We start from the raw sequence: 14,976 nt of genomic DNA on the forward strand, positions 1-14,976 counted from the left end.
CTTTGATTTCTTGGTTCTTGTGGAACAGATCTCTTGTTCTTCCTTTTTTGTTGTTCTCTTCGATTTCTTTATATTATATTATAATATTATAATAGGTCTCTTTGTCTCTACGTGCGAGTCGCTGGAACAACTGCACTTAGACTTGATTCTTTTTCTGTCACCTTCTACTTTTGCTTCTTGTCTATCTCTGGCAATTTTAAGAGCTTCCTCAGACATCCATCGAGGTTTTTCTTTTCTTTTGGCTACAGGAATAGTCTTTGCACATTCTTCCTTGATAATATCTCTAGTTTCCACCCATAGTTCTTCAGGTTTACATTCACTTGAACTCAGTAATGCAAATCTGTTCCTTACATGATCTTTAAACTCTTCCGGAATATTGCTTAGATTGTAGTTTGGTGCTATGAATGTTTTGTTGTTTTTCTTAAGCTTTATCTTGATTTTCGATATTAACAATTCATTATCTGTACCGCAGTTGGCTTCTGGTCTTGTTTTGGCCGAGAGAATAGAGCTTCTCCATCTTCTGCTTCCAATTATATAATCTATTTGATTTCTATACTGGCCGTCTGGTGATGACCATGTATACAATCATCTATTTGGTTGCCTGAAACATGTGTTTGCAATGAACAGATTGTTGTCTTCACAGAATTCTACGAGGCGTTCTCCTGCTTCATTCCGTGCTCCTAGCCCAAATCTGCCAACAACATTTGATTCTGCTTTGTTTCCTACTTTTGCGTTCCAATCACCTATGATTATCAGCATATCTTGTTTAGGTGTGTGATCAATTTCTTCCTGAATACTGGCATAAAAACTCTCAATTTCTTCCTCATCAGCATCTGTAGTTGGGACATAAACCTGAATGATGCTTATGTTGATAGGCTTTCTCTGAAGTCTGATTGATATTATTCGGTCAGAGTTTGCATTATAGCTCCTGACCGCCTTTGCTACATCTTGCCTCACTATTAAAGCATCTCCGTTTCTTCTCTGTCATTCCCGGAATAAAACACTTTGTAATTTTCTGATGGAAAATGTCCTAATCCAGTCCACTTTAATTCACTTACTCCCAGGACTGAAATGTCCATACGTTCCATTTCTTGTTTAACAATTTAATGTTTACCCTGATTCATGCTTCTCACATTCCATGTTCCTATTATATGCGTTGAACCGCTTTGGACTTTCCTTTTGCATCTATTCATGTCAACCACTGAATGTCCTTTCGGCTTTAGTCCAATTGCATCATTAAGAACAGTGCTACTCATACCTGTCCTCTGCTCTACCCCAGTAGCAGATTGAGTGCCATCCGACCTGGGAGTCCCATCTTCCAGCACTATATCTTTTTCCATTTTGGATTGTCTCATCATAGGGTTTTCAAGGTAAAGGTTGGTCAGAAGTGGTTTACCAGTGCCTTGCTCTGTGCAGTACTAACCAGGGTTAGCCGTAGTGGCACTGCCATTGTCTACGAAAAATCTTCCGCCAGTGTCACCTTCCACTACTGCTGCTGCCCAGTAGCTAACCTTCAGGGATTCCTCTGCCCCCATCCCCACTGGAACTGTCTGTTCTCTTCTGCGGATGTGGCCATTGATCCCTTAAGGGGGTGGATGCATCTTCGTCTGGTGTCTCAGCTGTGACCATTACGTCTTGAGTGACTCTGCTAGGAGTTTAGTCTCTTGATAGAGTCTAGACCCCTTACGGTATTGCTCTCAGCTTCCCTGACACACACAAACCTCCTCACCATGTTAAGGTATGCATCCAGAAGGGGGATAATATATTATGCTCCTTTATACCTTTTGGGATATGTGATATAACCATTGGAAGGGTCTGCTTTGAGTGGGCTGTCCAAATGGTTGTAGAAAATGAGTCAGGAGGAGCCCTTGATATCCCATCTGTGCCTGGCTCTGTCAGTGAGCCAACCTGACAATTCTGTGCCCTACCAGGAGCTGGTGAATTCCACACTGAAACAAGTAGAGGTGGCTGACCAATTCATGACGCAGCATTTAAATGACGCTATAAAGAATGTGAGTCTTCTTTTGATAATCTAGTCCTTGATGCAGGGTACAGGATGGTGGGTGTCCTAGGGTTGGTTTTATTTCCTTCCACAATGTGTAATGCTGAGGTCCATCCCTAGCTTCCTGCATGGACCTAACTGCCAGAGCAGATGGCAGGGATGTGAGAATTGGGAATACCAATGGCAGGGATGTCTGGAATTGGGAATACCAAAATATAGTGGAAAGGAGGACTGTTGGAAGCCAAAATATGGGGGCTCCATGATGGTACATGTGAACTCTAGGCTGATCATGTGAGGATCAACACCCACCCTATTTTTTCCCTTTTCCTGGATCCAAAGATGGGGTTTAGATAGCCGTATGTGTGCAGCAGAATCCCTTTCTGGATTCAGAAAGGATTGTTCGGTTTTCTCAACTCTCTTTTCTGTTTTAACTAGGAAACCATGGATTTCGTACATGATGTGCTGGGTTATTTTGAGGTGTATCTGGACTGGGTCAAAGTCACTGTAAGTAACCTCAGTTGCTGCTGGAGACCAGGCTCAACCTTCGTTCATGGCAAAATGGGAGCCTGCCTGTACTTGCTCATGCACAATACAATCGTAACTTCATACCCAGGCTGAGTACTTCATTCTTGCCCAAGATAATTGGCCATTAATTATTTGAAGCAAACAGCCATAAGAACTTCCTTGCCCTAACAAAACCTTTGTGCCTGCTCACATCCCTTAGCTATCCTGTGACTGCATGCACAAGCCACACTTATAGGATGCATGCTGTAGTCACTTCTCTATTTCCAGGTTGTAAATGCAAGGAAGATGTACTGCTTTGCAATGCTGAGAAAACTCCTATCATATTTGGGGAATGGCTGTTGGATTGACTTGGCAACACTTGTGAGGAGGGTTAAGCAAGGAGTGGCGTGTGGGGTTGGATTCTGTCCTGTGCTGGTTATAATCTTTGTCTTATTTGCTGACAGATAACAGGAGAAGTGGCGCGCTGTGGCCCTGCAGCCTGGACATTGGATGCTGCAAATACCATTGTCTGCAGCTACATTGTCGATACCTGGGTGAGGGAAATAAGATGAGGACTGACCTCATTATTTAAAGAAACAAGGACATTGGGAGGGGGGGGAGAGATAAATGCCATGAGTCAGCAGAGATAAGGAAGAGCACATGGAAAGAAGAGGGTAGACAGGTGGTAGCTATGGTTTGAGGTGTAGAAATAAGTTGACTTGTAGGTGGGAGGTCCACTTAAATTCTAGCTGTGAACATAAAAAAAGCCATGCTGGATCAAGACCAAGGGTCATCAGGTCCAGCATTCTGTTTGCACAGTGGCCAACCAGGTGCCTCTAGGAAGCCCACAAACAAGACAACTGCAGCAGCACCATCCTGCCTATGTTTCACAGCCTCTAAGGCAGAGAGTTCGCTATTGCATTGGGGTTTGTGTGAATAAAGCTTTGTTGGGGGGTGGGAAGTCTTGACTTTGGGAAGAGGATAGGGGCGCAGCTAGGGAAACATCTGTATACACAAGAGCTATTTTTCCTTGAAGTTGCTGGGTACTGGGTAGGGAGTGTGCATGAGGCAGCTCTTGTGCAGACTCAGGAGAGAGCATGTGGGAAAGTGGCCGGTAGGTAAGAATACATCTCCCTCGGTTCTGATGCTTATTTTAGGGCTATGTCTGACCTTACAGTGAGGGTGGAACCTAGGCTGTGGGTGAGGGGAATACTTTACATTAGCACTGACAGCTTTCTCCTCCTCCTTCCACTTCCAGAATGCTTTTTGGTTCAGTTTGGGCTGGTGCACCATATTCCTGCTGCCGAGTGTCATCTTGGCAGTGCGGCTTGCCAAATTTTACCGCAGGATGCGCATGGATGACATCTACGAGTAAGGACAGCTTATGCTTGTTATTGGTCGTTTTGCCTACTGCCATGACATATGACTTTTTCCTGTTTCCATCCAAACTGTAGCTGGGTACCCAAGGTTGGGTGAAAGGAAAATATATAGAAGTCTATGTATAAATACTGAAAGTATAATTTATTAGAAGTGCTATATAAAAGATAAAATTATTTAAAAGCATTAAAATAGCACAATGGCATTTCCTGAGGTTGATAACTATAACCACATACCAAACGCGTTTCGGCCTATGGGGACTTCATCAGTGGTTAATTAAAACCCTTTGTAAACCTGCACACATTTACAGGAATACATTAATGAATACAAATGCAAATACAAACAGTTCAAACCCAACCAGGCATGTGTATATGTTGTAAATTCTATTCTCAATTACTCAAACATCTGGTATAATAGGTTCTTGTTGTAATACTGGTTAGTATAAGTCTCTCAAATACTATGTGTGCAGGTATCAACCTGCCTTATACTGAATCAGACCCTTGGTCCATCAAAGTCAGTATTGTCTACTCAGACCGGCAGCGGCTCTCCAGGCAGAGGTCTTTCACATCAACCACCTGCCTAGTCCCTTTAACTGGAGATGCTGGGGATTGAACCTGGGACCTTCTGCATAACCAGCAGACTCTCTACCACTGAGCCACGGCCTTCCTCTCTGATTTGTAACCAGTGGTTACAACCTGGACTCCCCTTAAGAACCATGGGTGTTGCAACCCCCACCCCCCCGTGAGGTGACTTTTCCAGTAAGCATGACTCCAGGATGTAAGGATGCTACAACAGTACAGCTCCATTTTTGTGATAGTGTGTGGCTCAGAAAACAGTGAGGGCTCTAGAGCCTCACAGAGGAGATGCTGTCTGCTTTCCTTAGGGTTGGGGAGGCTCGCATCTGCAGTATACCTGTGCCGGATTCTGCCTTCCTCCTTAGTAGATCCATGCAAACTCTAGGCCAATTGGTTTTCTTTCCATTCTACTGACATAATCTGAATCCTATGAAGCAGTTCTTTGTAACCTCTAAGCATGTAGTTGAACCATGGTAAATTCAAGATACACTTGGCTGGAGGATTGCTTCTAAGTAAGGCAGTACTGCAGTGGCTGATTATCATCTTAACCTGGTGATTCCGGTTTTCTATACCCAGCCTGTGTGTTGTCAGGACATATATGAGCCACGTTTTACTGTAACAAGGAGCCATTCTAGGCTGTGTTTTAGTGCAGGCATGGGTGTTTGTGCATCCCCCTGGTACCCAGAATTGGAGGTATTGATGAAAAGTCCTGCAATGCTATATGGTGCTGCTTTTCTCTGTAGTTCCTGGCATCCTGGCTAGTCTTTGAGAGAGCCATCATGTGAGACTGGCAGACGGGTGGACTGAGAGGCAAGAATTACCCTGAAAAGCCACCCCCAATGGAGGGGGAAGGAAAAGGGCCTGGGGCCCAGCCACATCCCTGGGCCCAGCCCCCAAATGGGGGGAGAGAGGGAAGGAGCAGGATTGTTTGGGCTTCTTCCCACTTCACATCTGTCTGCCTTGTGTGGGGTGGGAGATGCCAGCTTGTGACGGTTATACAACACCTGTTAAGGAATTATTCAGTACGCAGCCACCAATACACTTAATTCAAATATACTTTACTACTTTTGAGGAAGAATCTTAATATATACATGAGGTACAAGGTAAACCACCATACAATTATGTAAAACATTCTTATAATGTATGTCAAACAATATCTCCTCCTTAAGTGTTTTAATTTCCTCATTTGCCTGTTCCACTATTAATATCATAAGGTCCAATGAGCACTTAGTCAAAATTGTGACCCACTTCTTTTTAAATTAATTGTTATCTCTATATAAGGTAGGGGCTTTATTGACCTGCAAACCTCGAGGAATCATATTTTCCTTTATATATTCCCTTAAAGTAGAAGCATGCAGCTCATTTCTTACTTCTCGTTTTGCCAGATTAAACAATTTATCAAAACTTCTCCCGTATTAATGTCTCCTCCTCTAAGAGGAGGTACATTATCCAAAATTCTATTTTTATCACTCTCATTGTAGGCAAAAGTATCAACCCAAGTGGCCATATGAAATACAAGCAACTGGAGCGTACTCCAAATGAGCTGCACGCTTCTACTTTAAGGGAATATATAAAGGAAAATATGATTCCTTGAGGTTTGCGGGTCAATAAAGCCCCTACCTTATTTAGAGATAACAATGAATTTAAAAAGAAGTGGGTCACAATTTTGAATAAGTGCTTATTGGACCTTATGATATTAATAGTGGAACAGGCAAATGAGGAAATTAAAACACTTAAGGAGAAGATATTGTTTGACATACATTATAAAAATATTTCTTACATAATTGTATGGTGGTTTACCTTGTACCTCGTGTATATATTAAGGTTTTTCCTCAAAAGTAGTAAAGTATATTTGAATTAAGTGTATTGGTGGCTGAATAATTCCTTAACCAGTGTCTTATAACTTTGTTTAGTACTCTCCAGTAGCTTGTGACGGTGGCAGCTTTTATCCCCCTTTGCAGGGGCCACCCACTCCCAGTAGTAGTGGCTACTGCCCACTTTGCGTGGGGCTGGGGTGGCATTAGTAGAGGGGCTGGCCTGCAGGTCTTTCATTGGTGGCCTTAATGGCCAATCCGCCTCTGGTGGCAGAGTACACTCAATTGACATTTTCCCTTTCTCTTACCAGGGACAATGGGGAAACAATGGAATTGTAAGTACCTGTCCATACCTCCATGTTATCAGTGAAGAAAGGGGCATATGTCTAGGGCAGGGGTGGGGAACCTTTTTTCCGCCAAGGGCCATTTGGATATTTATATCATCATTCATGGGCCATACAAAATTATCAACTTAAAAATTAGCTGACCAAGCCCCAAGCAGGCAGCTGCCCCAGATGACTCCACCCTCGTGCACGTGGGCAGGCAGGCATCCATCCAGTGGCGCACTTGCCCACCTGGTGGCACAGGATGGTCTGTTGCACCAGCCAGGCGTAGCCATCCAGCCGCACGCCAGAGTTGCTCCTGTGCCGCATGGTCGGGGCCGGATTCTACAGCCGGCTCCTGCTACCTCCACCTGCAGGGATGAAATGAAGGACACACTGGCTAAGAATCCCCCCCCCTGTGCATTCTGGCCCTGCCCCCTTTAACCCCTCCATTGTCGCCACTCCCGCCCCCAGCCCTCTTGTAGTATAGAGGGAATACGTTTCTCCATAGCCCGGATGGGAAAGGATTAACAGTTTCTTGGGTGGTCCTAGCAGCTCCTTAGCTAACGATTCATTTGCAAGGGGGAAAAAAGGTTCCTTTTCTCAGCAAAACAAACTCACATCTGCCTTGAATAGAGGCAATTCTTGTCCTTGGGAGTGGGGCAGATTGCCAGTCTTAGATCCTTCTGAGCTAGAGATCTGCAAGGACCCATGAAGGGCCAGACCAAATAATTTCCCAGGCTTTAAAAGGCCCCCAGGCCTGACGTTGCCCATCCCTGGGCTAGGGTAATGGGAAGGATGACCAGAACCAGGGAGGTGTTGAAGAAGCAAGGGAGCCATCTTGGGAATGCATTCATTCATCCATTCATTTCCACCTCTACTGTGTGATCCTATGGGCTAAACTTGCTTTGTTGCAGGAAATCTGTGCATATCTCCAACAGGTTTTATTTAAACTTCAAGCAATGATGTATGTGGGGAAATAAAGGAAGGGGTATTTGATTCCCCCCCCACACACATACACTGTTCCCGTGATCTAAATTGTTGTGCACCCCCCTGCTCTTTGTGTAATTATCAGTTGGGAGCGGGGGATTTAGACTATGAAAATAGCACAGATGCAGTTCTTCTGTGACCCAATGACGTGTCCCTACTGGTGGATTTGAAGTTTTAAAAAGATACCTTGATCACGGACTTCCTGCATCATATGTAGTTTAATCTCCTTTTATTCATCTGAGACTGCTTTTTCTAATTGTGATTCGAAGCTTGATACTTTTCTGAAAATTTGGTGGTGGGGGCGGTTTGATGGAAGAAGATACAATCTAGCAAGCGTAGAAAAAAACTTCTTATGTTTTTCCCCTCTTTCTTCTCCTAATCTTTGCAGATCAAGGCCACCAAAAGTATTCAAAATGCCCCGGCCAGAGCTGAGGAAGTAGTGGCCCCTTCCCCACCTATCTACCTCTGAGTGACACTGAGGGTGACATTGAATTCTGCACTACTCCGGACCTCTCCTGCCAATGTGGGACCATGTCGATTAGCATCTAGCAGCATTTTTTTTTCTGGTGAAGACAGCAGTAGATGGACACTGGATTTTCTGCAGAGGACCATGCCGCAGCAAACACACAGCCCCAGCTGCTGTTACTCAAGCATCCAGCCTAGCTGTGTTCCTAGTATATAATCTTATGTACTCTACTCATCTTTGTCGTAGATACTATGGTTGCAGCCCTTGCACTTTGTTGTTGCTGCGGTGGTCTTAGGATTGTATCTTGGGTGGAGATGGGAGAGTGCAGGTCTTGCTAATCCTTTGGATTCAGTGCTTTCTGTGTTTGTAGGCCTTCAGGTGATGGCAGCCCTGGGTGACTCTAGGCTCAGAGAGCCAGTCTGGTGTAGTGGTTGAGAGCGGTGGTTTAGAGCAGTGGACTCCGATCTGGAGAACTGGGTTTGATTCCCCATTCCTCCTCATTAGTGGCAGAGGCATAATTTGGTGAACTGGATGTTTCCCCACGCCTCCACATGAAGGATGACATTGGGCTAGTCATACTCTTTAAGCCCCACCTACCTCACAGGGTGTCCGTTGTGGGGAGGAGAAGGTGATTGTAAGCCGGTTTGATTCTTCCTTAAGTGGTAGAGAAAGTTGGCATATAAAAACCAGCTCTTCTTCCTGCTGCAATCACCCCAACCAGAAAGCCGGACATGGACCTCCAAGGCACGAGTACTAGGTTGAAGGGCTATTTTTCAATGGCGCTTGAAGCTTGGTTTTTGTGACAAGACAATGGATTCTGGGCTGAAGATCTCTGTCACATTTTTTACAGGAAATATTCTACTGAGCAACCATCTGCTGCCTTCAGTGATTTACTTCTGTTGAGTAGAATACTGTTGTTCCCTGATGCTGTTAAATTCAAAGACAGCGTATTCTGTAGGTCTCTTAACATTTCAGAGATATGTAACTAATTTATTTTTAGCAATTGTAATTGAACACTGTTACATCCTTCAGAATGAAGTGCATTGCTGGTCTTTACCTTCTTCCAACCTGTGTTAGAAGCTGGCCCAGAGCTGGCTCATTTCCTAACGAATACATATCCTAATGCAGCCTGTTGCTGATCTAGCACATGCACCAGTGTATTCTACTCTTCCTCCCTTCAGCCTCAGATATCCAGGCTTAAGATTTATTATCCTTGCCTTAAGAACATAAGAAAGGCCCTGCTGGATCAGACCAAGGCCCATCAAGTCCAGCAGTCTGATTACACAGTGGCCAACCAGGTGCCTCTAGGAAGCCACTGACAAGACGAGTGCAGCAGCACCAACCTGCCTGTGTTCCACCGCACCCAAAATAATAGGCATACTCCTCTGATACTAGAGAGAATAGGTATGTAGCATGACTAGTATCCATTCTAACTAACAGCCATGAATACCCCTCTCCTCCATTAATATGTCCACTCCCCTCTTAAAGCCCTCCAAGCTGGCAGCCATCACCACATCCTGGGGCAGGGAGTTCCACAATTTAACTATGCATTGTGTGAAGAAATACTTCATTTTATCTGTTTTGAATCTCTTACCCTCCAGCTTTAGCAGATGACCCCATGTTCTAGTATTATGGGAGAGGGAGAAAAATGCATAATTTTATAGACCTCTATCATGTCTCCCCTCAGCCGCCTTCTTTCCAAGCTAAACAGCCCCAAGCGTCTTAACCGCTCCCCATAGGACAGTTGCTCTAGTCCCCTAATCATGTTGGTTGCTCTTTTCTGCACCTTCTCAAACTCTGTAGTATCCTTTTTTAGGTGTGGTGACCAGAACTGTACACAGTATTCCAAGTGTGGTCTCACCATAGATTTGTACAAGGGCAGTATGATATCAGCAGTTTTATTCTCTATTCCTCGTCTAATTATGGCCAGCATGGAATTTGCCTGTTTTACAGCAGCCGCACACTGGGTTGACATCTTTATTGAGCTATCCACTACCACCCCAAGATCCCTTTCTTGGTCTGTTGCTGCCAGCATTGATCCAATCAGTGTATATGTGAAGTTGGGATTTTTTGCCCCAATATGCATCACTTTACACTTGCTCACATTGAATCTCATTTGCCATTTTAATGCCCATTTTTCCAGTATGTAGAGATTCTTCTGGAGCTCTTCAGTCTGATTTTGTTTTAACCACCCAAAATAATTTGGTGTCATCTGCAAACTTGGCTACTTCACTGTTTAACCCCAACTCCAGGTCATTGATGAACAGGTTGAAAAGCACCGGTCCCAACACAGATTCCTGAGGCACCCCACTGCTCACATCCAGCCATTGGGAGAACTGACCATTGATTCCTACTCTCTGCTTCCTATTTTTCGGCCAGCTCTCAATCCATAAGAGGACTTGTCCTCTTATCCCATGACTATGAAGTTTGCTTAGCAGTCTTTGGTGGGGGACTTTGTCAAAAGCTTTTTGGAAATCCAAATACACAATGCCCACAGGCTCATTCCTGTCCACATGCTTATTGACGCTGATTGCCTTTTCTCTCCCCACCCCGTTGCTGTTCAAAATACCCTGACATCCTGGGGAACTTGGTGTGTGTGTGAGAATCAGATCTATAGCAAAAAAAAAAAAAAAAAAAAAGCCCAACCCCTTTCTTCTGTGGAAATCCTCCATAGGATCCAAGCCAAAATCTTCTGCTTAAGAATAAGAACGACAACTGACAGGCTATCTGGATTCATTAGCAAGGAAACTAAATGGCAGCACCACCAATGAAATTCAGTAGTAAAGGATGGGCATGAGAGTGGTCTGAAATATGGGAGGTGAAATTATTATACCCTGCTTTTCACCCCAACTGGGACTCAAAGTGGTTTACAACTTTCCCCCTTAACATCAACAACCCTGTGTGGTAGGTGAGGCTAAGGGAGAGTAACTGAACCAAGCTTCTGGAGCAAAGTGGGGATTTGAACCGGGGTTCCCCAGCTCTGACACATTAACCACTAGACCAGCATGAGATTTCCATTCCTTCTAGATCTACAGGAAGAAAGCCCGTTTCTCATTATTGAAGCATAAGCTTTTAGTGAAAAAACTCTTTAGTAGTCAGGACCAGTCTATGGGCTAGTTCTGGGATGCACTGCACCACCTCAGTGAATACACAGTAGATGCAGCAAAAATAACAGTGGATGCCTGAGCGAAATTTTTATGTCAAGCCTTTGAAGGCAATGAAAAAACAAACAGGTGTCATGTGGACTATAGCAACAAAGTCTGTATCTGAGGAACTAAACTCCACTCCATAAAAGCTTATACTGGGGGAAAATGTTAGCTGTGTGTACTCTAAAGACTGTTTATTCGGTTATGTAAGTGACAGTAGCCCTTGGCTCAGATAGGACTTGCGGAGAGCAGACCCCCCCACTGACCAGGCAAGGCAGCAGAAGTTTAAATCTTGAGTTAGAAAGTACAACAGTTCATATTTGGTTACGTTCTTAAATCTACAGGCAGAACTGCATAAAGAATACCGCCTGGATCTTTTTTATATGGTAAACACTCGGTGTTCTGCCACCCAGTTCTGGCTTTTGAAATTGACTCTTACCTACTATCCTTTCCAGAACAGCCCAATTCTTCTAAAGACTCAGACAATGACTCGACAAGCTTTTCAAACATCAGGAAGTGAAAGCTTTTATCCGACATTTTCTATCACACAGGCATAGCTCTTGCTTTTGTATCAAGCCTACGCAATTGTGTTTTTCATAGTGTTTCAAATAATTTAGGCTATAATACTTAAAAGTTTACTATAGAGTGTTTATATAGTATTAGGCCCAAAGGTTCCCAAAATAAGATACCATTTTATTAGCTGTGAAAGTTGTTCTAGCAAGTATACCCATCATAAGATGGGTTTACATTACCCATTCTGTAACTGCCTTTTTAAAAAAATCAAATTGTAAGCAACTAAATCTGGCACAGACGGTTTAACACAGGTCTTTAGCTAAGGGCAAAACTTGTAAGAAGAGAAGGAAAAGCTGATATAGTCTTCTAAGAAAGCAGGTATCTTCTATAATGATGGAAAATCCTGCTGTTAAATATGGTCTTGACATGTCCCCCCGCACAGTGCTAATTCAGCAGCAGGCATTCCTCTCCCAAATCTGTTTCTGATCTCCTGTACTTTCAAGAGTGCAATAAGCTAAAAACAGCCCCTGAAGCATTAAATTAATCATAAAATGCCTCTGCTTATAAATCTAGTGAGATGGGAAACAATCCATTTCCCTAATGGCACAAGACTTCATTTCAGGCTAGTTTTTGCCTACTGTTGTAGCAATGCTCTCTTGTTGCTGTTTCCTTTCTTGCTTCCCATGTACTCCATCATCTCTCCTACCTTATTTCTGGTCAACTACATTTTTAACTTCTTTGCTAGAGGCAGAGGTAGACAGTGACCACCACCCTCCCGGTTTTCAGAAAAGTAGCTGGAAGCTGCCAACACAGCTTTTGTACTGTAACACAGAAGACAAAGGTGCATTGATTGATTGCTAGCAGAACAACATGCTAGCCCTTTCCGGCAATGATTGGTTTTCGTATGGTAGGAAGTTTTGTGGTTCATGCAGCAATTTCTCTGCTAGCATTGTTCCTTTCTTAACAAATGGTGCCCAGTTGGGCTCAACAGCTCAGAGGCAAAAAAACGCACAGCTGAATGACCACAATTTATGTGCCAGGTAATTCCGAGCTAAGGACAGTCCTCTGATTGTTCATCAGCTTTTAATACTGCATACAGAACACCAAAGTATCTTCATAAACCAGGTATTGCATTAAAACAGAATAAACTTGTTTGTCAAGATTAGCATAAAAGCTATTTCTCTGCCAAGTTGCTCTGGACAGGCAGGATACGTGTCATACAAGGAAATCATATGGACAGTTTCTCGTACAGATACCCACATGCTAAAGAATGTTGTAATCAGGAGTTTCTCGTGAAGCCTAGAGCCCCACTACTATTGCACAGAGAAAGAGAGAATGAAACCTACACATAGCTGGGAAAAGAAAAGGAGTACTTTGGCTCCCTTTGCCCTCCTCTTACGGATGCATCCAAAAGATGTTTTATTTCAGGTGAGGAAGGCTCACCAAACACTTGACTCTAGGCTAAGGGTTCTCTGAGAATGTGCAGGTTGCCTATGAACATCAGGTAGTATGAAATACAGCCAGCATATATGCACAAGCCAGGCACTTGTGCTCCTTCACGACATATGGCTCAAAAGGTAGCTTATTCACCACTGTAAGACCCATCTTGTATACCATGGTACCATGCATCACCAAATCCTTCCTGATGACTACAATTAGAGCTGAAGTGGAACAAGGACCAGAACTTTCTGTATTTTGTGCTAATTACCCTTGCCCCAGGAGGGGGAGACCAACAGCAGTAAAAAAAAGCAGTTACTCAGTACACAGGGCATACCCACTTGACTGTGACACTGTAGTAAGTGTGGGCCTAGTTAGATTTTCTTGGAATCCTGGCAGCTCTATAAACAATTACCCGACAAATTCAAACTGCAGAGAGATAAAAACAAACAGCAGACTAGAATATAATAGCTCCTGACCATGTCTCCCTAAAGACCACACAGTCCTGAGAGCAGCAAAGCTCCCCAGTCCTGTTCTACACTCCATGTTGGCTCCAGAGCAGCTGCTCAATTTCAAACAAACAGGGAACTGAAGTGCACAGAGATTTCCTTGTAATCAAACCATTTCCCTATTTAGAACCACATTGGGGAGCCTTTGCCTTTTAAAATAAATGCCAATGACTTCATGAGATTAAAAAGTCATTTTTCTCCAGCCTGTAAAAATAAAAGTTACTCCTGCTTGTAACAGTTTAACCCCCCAGATTCCATTTTCACATCCACAGGGGAAGGCTGCAGCCGCTGAACTCTCACTAGCTATGTGCAGATGTAACAGGATCTCTTCAACCCCAGAAGTACAAGAGAACTGTAAGGTGCTGACAAGCATCAAGGGCTGAGCGTGCTTACATTTTACACACAAAGTCCAATCTTCCTTTCCCAGCAGAACAGTATTTGCTTGAATCTTAAGCCACCAGGGGCCCAAGGCATCAATAATTAGGCACTAGCTACATTCCTCTGCAAATGCACAAGACAGACTATTCAATGAACTGCAGAGCCCCACTATTGACAGCCACATTTTTTTTAAAAAGGAAAAAAGATAAGGCCGCCACTAGGGACAAAGGTGTGCATATATGTATCTGCACAGTGGAAATAGCTGGGACCATCCAGCCTAACATTAACATTGCATATTCATGCACAGGCTGTGGTACCTCCAAGGCACAAGTGTCCAGCCAGAGAAGCAGACAACTCACATGCTCCTCATCAGGGAAGAAATAATCCTGGGCAGTGAAACTTTGCCTCCAATAAGCTGGCACAGTAATGGGAAACAATCCCTGCACTTAAAAAAAAATGCAGACACTAAGGCATAGTGAGGTGGGTTTGAAACATGCCTTCAATCGAGTTAAAGCCGAGCAATTTCCCCATGTCACTAGGCCCACGTGCAAATATTACTTATGAATATGAATTGACATTTACCAAAATGTACAAAATTAAAAACTGCACCAGCAATAATAATGAAAGGCTGAGAACATATCTGAAGTAGATCTTCATGTCAAGTTGCTATATAAGCAATGATATAATTCTCTTGCATGTACATTCGCTCTTATTTAAGGTACTCAAACCCTCCAGCCCTTGCGATAAGAGCAGCTTTGTATTCTTCCAAATATACCTATTGGCAGTTCAAAAGCCTTTAGGGCTTGCTGACCACTATGGCAAGGACATCTTGGCAACACTGATCCTAAGTGGGATACACAGGCAGCAGAACATGATTTTGCCAGGACCAATTGCTTTGGACACCGTTTTGCCCACCCCCACCTATATGCTTTTATCTTGTTC

The 14,976-nt window shown here is 43.7% G+C and overlaps 1 protein-coding gene across 1 annotated transcript in view; it reads left to right on the top strand.

The window, feature by feature from the left end:
• Positions 1-8,025, top strand: part of LOC130477712 (prominin-1-A-like) — a 38,229-nt gene extending 30,204 nt beyond the window's left edge. Inside the window, exons 20-25 of the mRNA XM_056849759.1 lie at positions 1,932-2,012; positions 2,438-2,506; positions 2,971-3,060; positions 3,765-3,877; positions 6,584-6,607; positions 7,974-8,025. Of these exons, the coding sequence (XP_056705737.1) occupies positions 1,932-2,012; positions 2,438-2,506; positions 2,971-3,060; positions 3,765-3,877; positions 6,584-6,607; positions 7,974-8,025 (429 nt within the window). The remainder of the gene's footprint in view (positions 1-1,931; positions 2,013-2,437; positions 2,507-2,970; positions 3,061-3,764; positions 3,878-6,583; positions 6,608-7,973) is intronic.
• Positions 8,026-14,976: the final 6,951 nt, after the last annotated feature.

This window comes from Euleptes europaea, chromosome 5 (assembly GCF_029931775.1).
Source record: "Euleptes europaea isolate rEulEur1 chromosome 5, rEulEur1.hap1, whole genome shotgun sequence".
NCBI lineage: Eukaryota > Metazoa > Chordata > Lepidosauria > Squamata > Sphaerodactylidae > Euleptes > Euleptes europaea.